Source organism: Mastomys coucha, unplaced genomic scaffold (assembly GCF_008632895.1).
Source record: "Mastomys coucha isolate ucsf_1 unplaced genomic scaffold, UCSF_Mcou_1 pScaffold13, whole genome shotgun sequence".
NCBI lineage: Eukaryota > Metazoa > Chordata > Mammalia > Rodentia > Muridae > Mastomys > Mastomys coucha.
In genome coordinates, this window is record NW_022196895.1 from 21,577,065 (window position 1) to 21,585,080 (window position 8,016).

Sequence of the window (8,016 nt, forward strand, 5' to 3'; positions counted from 1 at the left end):
GGCCAAGGGCCTCTCCTGCCCTTGATGACTGACTAGGCCATCCTCTGCTGTACATATGCTGCTGGAGCAATGAGTTCCACATGTGTACTCTTTGGTTGCTGGTTTAGTCCCTGGGAGCTCTGAGGGTACTAGTTAGTTCATATTGTTGCTCGTCCTAAGGGGCTGCGAGCCCTTCAGCTCCTTGGATCCTTTCTCTAGTTCCTTTATTGGGGACCCTGTGCTCAGTTCAATGGATTGCTGTGAGCCTCCACTTCTGTATTAGTTAGATACTGTCAGAGCCTCTCAGGAGACAGCTATATCAGGCTTCTGTCAGCCAGCACTTGCTGGCATCCACAGTAGTGTCTGGATTTGATGATTGAGTATGGGAAGGATTCCCAGGTAGAGCAGTCTCTGGATTGTCCTTCCTTCAGTCTCTGTTCCATAGTTTGTCTCTACAACTCCTTCCATGTGTATTTTGTTCCCCCTTTTAAGAAGGAACGAAGTATCCACACTTTGTTCTTCCTTCTTCTTGAGTTTCTTGTGGTTTGTGGATTGTACTTTGTGTATTCCAATCTTCTGGGCTAATATCCACTTATCAGAGAGTGCATACCATGTGTGTTCTTTTGTGATTGGGTTACCTCACTCAGGATGATATTCTCCAGATCCATCCAAGAAATTCTTCAATTTATTTTTACAGGTTAAGAACTCAAGCTATGTTTAAATCTCGAGAGCTGGTTGCCAATAAAGAGATTCCTAAACCTGATCTGCATATTAATGGGAGTGACTCTGGACCAAGGTAAACCTGAGAGTGGGAGAAGACAAAAATACTAAGGATATACATATTTAGAATGTGTCTGATAATAATTTATAGTATTTTGTTTATCATTAAATTTTTTAACTGTTGATAATGGTGATATTTTTGAAGCAAGGTCTCATCTGTCTCAGCTGACCGTAAACTCACTATATGACCAACATTGGCCTTGGTGCCCTGTTCCTCCCACCTCTTCCATGAGAATGCACAGCCTCCTCATGTGTCTGAACATGCCCAGCTCTTATCACTGTCTTTGATCACTTAAAACTGCATAAATACATTCTCATTATATAATTTTGAAAAAATTAAAAAGAATAAAAATCATTCACAATCCTACTCCTTAGACACAATCTCTAAACCCTTTTTTATTTTTTTTCATAATTATTGTATATTCTGTAGTAAGTAATAAAGATTATGCTTAGATACAATTTTATATACTCACTATTTCCTGGTATCATTTAATACTTTGTAAAACTGTGTTACTTTAATCAGCAAATATTTATTGTTTAACTGCTGTGTGCCCCACATTAACCTGTTTAATATTTACTGCCATTTTAAAATTGGTACCATCTGATTACTAATCTTTTTGTCATTCATTCTCTTTTTTTTTTTTTTTTTTTTTTTTTTTTTTTTTTTTTTTTGGTTTTTTGAGACAGGGTTTCTCTGTGTAGCTCTGGCTGTCCTGGAACTCACTCTATAGACCAGGCTGGCCTCAAACTCAGAAATTCGCCTGTCTCTGCCTCCCAAGTGCTGGGATTAAAGGCGTGTGCCACCACAGCCTGGTGTGATTTATTCTCTATGTAAAATATTTGGACCTTGTCTTTCTGTGAATTATCATAAATATTAGTGGTACTGTACATTAAGTAACCTTTTAAACACCTATTTTATATGGAGTAAACAGTATACTCCTATGGTTGGGAAACTTTCCTCAGTCTAAGGAAATGCATTTTTGCAGTCTATCAGGTCTCTTTTTGTAGGGTCTCTTCCTGCAACTTGAGTTGAAATTCAGATTTTGACTTTCTTGGAATCATCTTTCATTTCCTTTTTCTCCTCTTCTCCTATTTTTACTATTCTCTTTCCCTTCTAGTTTCTAAGAAACTTTCTGAGTTTTATCTATCAGTGCTTCTATTGACTTTTATTATTGCTATAATTTTTAATGCCAAAGAACCACTATTCTTCAAATGTGCCTTTAAAAAATATTCACCCATTCTTGGTTTATACGTGTATTTCTCATAACTCTGAAGATATTTATAGTAGGCCTTGAAGCTGTTTCTGTTTCTGGTACATTATCCTGTTTTCAACAAGTTCAAGTTTGTTTTGTCCACAAATGTCTACTAAGCCAATATTATTTCTAAGCAAAAGCTTAGAAAACAGCTATTAAAAGCTTTTGATGTGTGTCAACAAACTTTGTGAATTCATGGGTTCCCTGCAGTTAGGCAGAAACCATGGGGACTCCTACCTGTTTCACCCTATAGGTGTTTTCTCTTGGGTAGTCAGTTCTAAGCATAAATTGTGTGGCTTGCTGTGGAAATTGAATAAGAGCTTGTTATGAGCTAGGCTGCTGTTAGTCAGATTTTTATTACTATAACAAAACTTAAACTGATGAAAGGATTCTTTTTATTTCAGAGATTTCAGTCTAGTGAGTCGGTTCTATTGTTTCTGGGTGAGTCAGACAATTGCTGCAGAGAACACTTGGTAGAACAAAGTTGTTTACCTCACGATAACCAGCAAGCAGAGAAAGAAAGGGACTGAAGTTCCAGTGTACCCTTCACGAGTGTATCTTCAGTGTTGTATCTGCTCATCTCCTAAAGGTGCCACCACCAACCAGGAATTCCTCAGAACACTTGAGATCCAGAGCATACCAGGTGGCTGTGTGAGGAGCACTGGGAAGAAAGGAAAGGCCCTTTAGCATTACTAGGTAGCTTCCACCTACTGCCCCTTTAAACTGTAGAGCTTTCAACCCCCAACAGGATTTTAGATGCCCAAGTGTAGAGCCATCTTATGTATCCATGTATATGAGTTCATGTGTGTGCATGCATGTAGAAGCTGCAGGATAACCTTGGACACATCATTCCTTGGGTTTCATCTACCTATTATTAATATATTTTTATGAATTCTTTGAGGTTATCATGTAATACATTTCATCACCCTCCCATCCTCCCTGGTATCTCCTCCCAGACCCACCTCCTGCTTCCCTTGATGTTTGATACAGCATATCTCTGCGTGGACATACAGGCTGGCCAGTGAGCCCCAGTGATGTACCTAACTCCACCTCCCTAGTGCTGAAATTACAAGCATGTATCACTGTGCCTATTGGGGGATTGCCTTTTCTTTGTTTATTTTCTTGTTTGTTTCTGCTTTTTTTGATTTTTCACTGGTGCTAAGGATCAAACTGGGTAAACATTTTACCCACTGAGTCATCTCCCCAGTCAGCAGTCACTTCCACCTTCAGGAGGTGAACCTCCAGTCTTCAACACTAGATGGGAACAGAGAGTCAAGGGCAGTTTGACAGTTTAAAGCCAAGCCCACTTCCAGCCAGCCATTTTTCACTTTTGCTAGATTCCTGCCTACCCTAAAACTTTCAGTTCTCTAGCAGGGTTCAACCTACATTCTTCCTCACTCAAAGCAGGTTTTTTTTCCAATTGAATTTAATTCATGTATCTGCTTTTCAGACTTGTAAACTTTGTGACATCATTTACCTATTGTCACATTTATACAGCTTGAAAGGCTGTACATTCTCAAGCTATTCTCTCAGAGAAGCTTCAGAAAGGAACAGAGTTATATTTTCAATCAGGCAAGAAAATTAGCTTTCTAATGTAGATTTGAATAATTAAGTATCACTTGGCAACTTAATAAATAGAAAAAGAATCTTATTGTAATTAGCAGTTTCCCAATATTCAAATAAGATGAACATTTGTTTATATTCATTAGTACTTTGTATTTCCTCCTTATATAGGGGCATTACTGGTTTTAGTTGCTATGTAATAACTTTTAATTACTTTCCTTGGAAGAGGGGTCTCACTGTGCAGCCTTGGCTGACCTGAAAAAAACTTAACTATGTACACAAGGCTAGCCAGAAACAAACAGAAGTGTCTGCCTATGCCTCTCAAATGGTGAGATTAAAAGTGTGTACTGATGACACAGGAACAGTGGAGCAGCTAGGACAGGATCCTTCCAGTCACCATATACACTAGGAGCTAAGGCTGTTCCACAGCCCTCTATAAACAGGTCCTGCCAGAAGACAGCTGGTCTGCCAGGAATGCTGACACAGGCTTACAGGCCAACAGGAGGGACAAGCTCCTACCAGAGACAGCAAGACTAACTAACATCAAAGATAACCAGATGGCAAAAGGCAAGCACAAGAACCTTACCAACAGAAACCAAGGATACTTGGGATCACCAGAACCCAGTTCTCCCACAATGGCAAGTCCTGGATACCCGAACACACTGGAAAAGCAAAATTTGGATTTAAAATCACATCTCATGATGATGATAGAGGACTTTAAAAAGGACATAAATAACTCCCTTAAAGAAATACAAGAGAACATAGGTAAACAGGTAGAAACCCTTGAAGACTAACACAAAAATCCCTTAAAGAACTACAGGAAAACACAATCAAGCAGGTGAAGGAAATGAACAAAACCATCCATGATCTAAAAATGGAAATAGAAACAATAAAGAAACCACAAAGGGAGACAACCCTGGAGTTAGAAAACATAGGAAAGAGATCAGGAGTCATAGATGCAAGCATCACCAACAGAATACAAGAGATAGAAGAGAGAATCTCAGAGGCAGAAGATACCATAGAAAACATTGACACAACAGTCAAAAGAAAATGCAAAAAGCAAAAAGCTCCTAACCCAAAACATCCAGGAAACCCAGGACACAATAAGAAGACCAAACTTAAGGATAATAGGTATAGAAGAGAGTGAAGACTCCCAACTCAAAGGGCCAGTAAATACCTTCAACAAAATAATAGAAGAAAACTTCCCTAACCTAAAGAAAGAGATGCACATCAATATACAAGAAGCCTAAAAACTCTAAAAAGATTGGATCATAAAATAAATTTCTCCTGTCACATAATAATCAAAACACCAAATGCACAAAACAAAGAAAATATTAAAAGCAGTAATGGAAAAGGATCAAGTAACATATAAAGGCAGACCTATCAGAATTGCTCCAGACTTCTTGGCAGAGACTATGAAAGCCAGAAGATCTTGGGCACATGTCAGACCCTAAGAGACCACAAATGCAAGCCCAGGCTACTATACCCAGCAAAACTTTCAATTACCATAGATGGACAAACCAGGATATTCTATGACAAACACAAATTTACACAATATCTTTCCACAAATCCAGGCTTCAAAGGATAATAAATGGAAAACTCCAATACAAGGAGGGAAACTACACCTTAGAAGATAGTCACATAAACATAATTCCATCTCTAACAACAAAAATAACAGGAAGCAAGAATGACTTTTCCTTAATATCTTTTAATATCAATGGACTCAATCCCCTAATAAAAAAGATATAGACTAACAGACTGGATAAGTAAACAGGACCCAACATTTTGCAGTATACAGGAAACCGACTTCAGTGACTAAGATGGACACTACCTCAGAGTAAAAGGCTAAAAAACAATTTTCCAAGCAGATGGTCCCAAGAAACAAGGACATTACCTCAGAGTAAAAGGCTGAAAAACAATTTTCCAAGCAGATTGTCCCAAGAAACAAGGTGGTGATATTCTAATATCAAATAAAATTGACTTTCAACCTAAAGTTATCAAAAAAGATAAGAAAGGAAACTTCATACTCATCAAAAGAAAAATTTACCAAGAACTCTCAGTTCTGAACATCTATGTTCCACATGCGAGGGCACACACATAAACTCAAAGCACACATTGCACCTCACAAAATAATAGTGGGAGACTTCAACACCACACTCTCAGCAATGGACAGATCATTAAGCCATAAACTAAACAGAGAAACAGTGAAACTAACAGAAGTTATGAACCAAATCAATCTAACAGATATTTATAGAACATTTTATCCTAAAACAAAAGAATATACCTTCTTCTCAGCACAACACAGTACCCTCTCCAAAACTGACCTTCAGTCACAAAACAAGCCTCAACAGATTCAAGAAGATTGAAATAATCCCATGCATCCTACCAGATCACCACAGACTAAGGCTGGTCTTCAATAATAGCAAAAACAATAGAAAGCCCACATACATATGGAAGCTGAACAACACTCTACTCAGTGTTAACTTGGTCAAGGAAGAAATAAAGAAATAGAAGACTTTTTAGAATTTAATGAAAATGAAGCCACAATATATCCAAAGTTATGGGACACAATGAAAGCAGTGATAAGAGGAAAACTGATAGCTCTGAGTGTCTCTAAAAAGAAACTGGAGAGAGCTTACACTAACAGCTTTACAGCACATGTGAAGCCTCTAGAACAAAATACACGCAAGAGGAGTAGACAGCAGGAAATAAAGTCAGGGCTGAAATCAAGCAAGTAGAAACAAAAAGAACTATACAAAGAATCAACCAAACCAGGTGCTGGTTCTTTGAGAAAATCAACAAGACAGATTAAACCCTTACCCAGACTAACCAGAGGGCAAAGAGACAGTGTCCAATTCATCAAAGTCAGAAATAAAAAGGGAGACTTAACAGAAAGCAAGGAAATCCAAAAAATCATCAGATCTTACTACAAAACTGGAAAATCTGGATGAAATGGACAATTTTCTAGTCAGATACCAGGTACCAAAGTTAAATCAGGATCAGAGATAAATGATCTAAACAGTCCCTTATCCCTTACAGAAATAGAAGCAGTCATTAATAGTCTCCCAACTAAAGAAAGCCCAGAACCAGATAGGTTTAGTGCAGCGTTCTTTCTATCAGACCTTCAAAGAAGACCTAATATCAATACTCTTCAACCTATTCCACAAAATAGAAACAGAAGGAACACTAACCTATTCATTCTATGAAGCCACAATTATGCTTATACCTAAGCCACACAAAGACCCAACAAGGAAAGAGAACTTCAGACCAAGTCCCTTATGAATCAATGCCAAAATACTCAATAAAATTCTTGCAAACCAAATCGAAGAACACATCAAAACGATCATCCATCAAGATCAAGTAGGCTTCATCCCAGGAATGCAGGGATGGTTCAATATATGGAAATCCATCAACGTAATCCACTATATAAACAAACTCAAAGATAAAAACCACTTGATCATTTCATTAGATGCTAAAAAAGTATTTGACAAAATCCAACACCCCTTTCTGATAAAAATCTTAGAAAGATCAGGAATTCAAGGCCCATACCTAAACACAGTAAAAGCAATATACAGCAAACCAGTAGCCAACATCAAACTAAATGGAGAGAAATGTGAAGCAGTCCCACTAAAATCAGGGACTAGACAAGGCTGCCCACTCTCTTCCTACCTATTCAATATAGTACTCAAAGTTCTAGCCAGAGGAATTAAACAACAAAGGAGGTCAAAGGGATAGAAATTGGAAAGGAAGAAGTCAAAGTGTCACTGTTTGCAGATGATATGATACTATACTTATGCAACCCCAAAAGTTCCAGAACTGTGGCTGAAAATAACATTAACTCAAACAAATCAGTAGACTTCCTCTATTCAAAGGGTAAACAGTGTGAGAAAGAAATCAGGGAAATGATACCCTTCACAATAGTCACAAATAATATAAAATACCTTAGTGTGACTCTATGCAGTAAAGATCTGTATGACAAGAACTTCAATTCTCTGAAGAAAGAAATCTAGGAATTCTCAAGATGGAAAGATCTCCCATGCTCATGGATTGGCAGGATTAATATAGTAGAAATGGCTGTCTTGCTGAAAGCAATCTACAGGTTCAGTGCAATCCCCATCAAAATTCCAACTCAATTCTTCATAAGAGTTAGAAAGAGCAATTTGCAGATTCATCTGGAATAATAAAAAAAACCAGGATATTCTCAACAATAAAAGAACTTTCTGGGGAATCACCATCCCTGACCTCAAGCTGTACTACAGAACAATCTTGATATAAATAAATAAATGAATAAACAAACAAATTAATACTGCATGGTATTCATACAGTAACAGGAGGTAGATCAGTGGAATAGAATTGAGACCCAGAAATGAACCCACACACCTATGGTCACTTGATATCTAACAAAGGAGCTAAAACCATCCAGTGGAAAAAAGACAGCATT

At 37.7% G+C, this 8,016-nt stretch overlaps 1 protein-coding gene across 3 annotated transcripts in view; it reads left to right on the plus strand.

Annotated features, from left to right (window-relative positions):
• Kiaa1328 (KIAA1328 ortholog) overlaps positions 1 to 8,016 on the plus strand; it is a 290,749-nt gene that overhangs the window by 168,673 nt on the left and 114,060 nt on the right. For 2 of the 3 annotated variants that reach the window (XM_031365156.1, XM_031365158.1), the window contains one exon: positions 677 to 775. The exons of the other annotated variant lie outside the window; for it this stretch is intronic. In XM_031365156.1, coding sequence (XP_031221016.1) covers positions 677 to 775 — 99 coding nt within the window. The remainder of the gene's footprint in view (positions 1 to 676; positions 776 to 8,016) is intronic. 3 annotated transcript variants of the gene reach the window in all.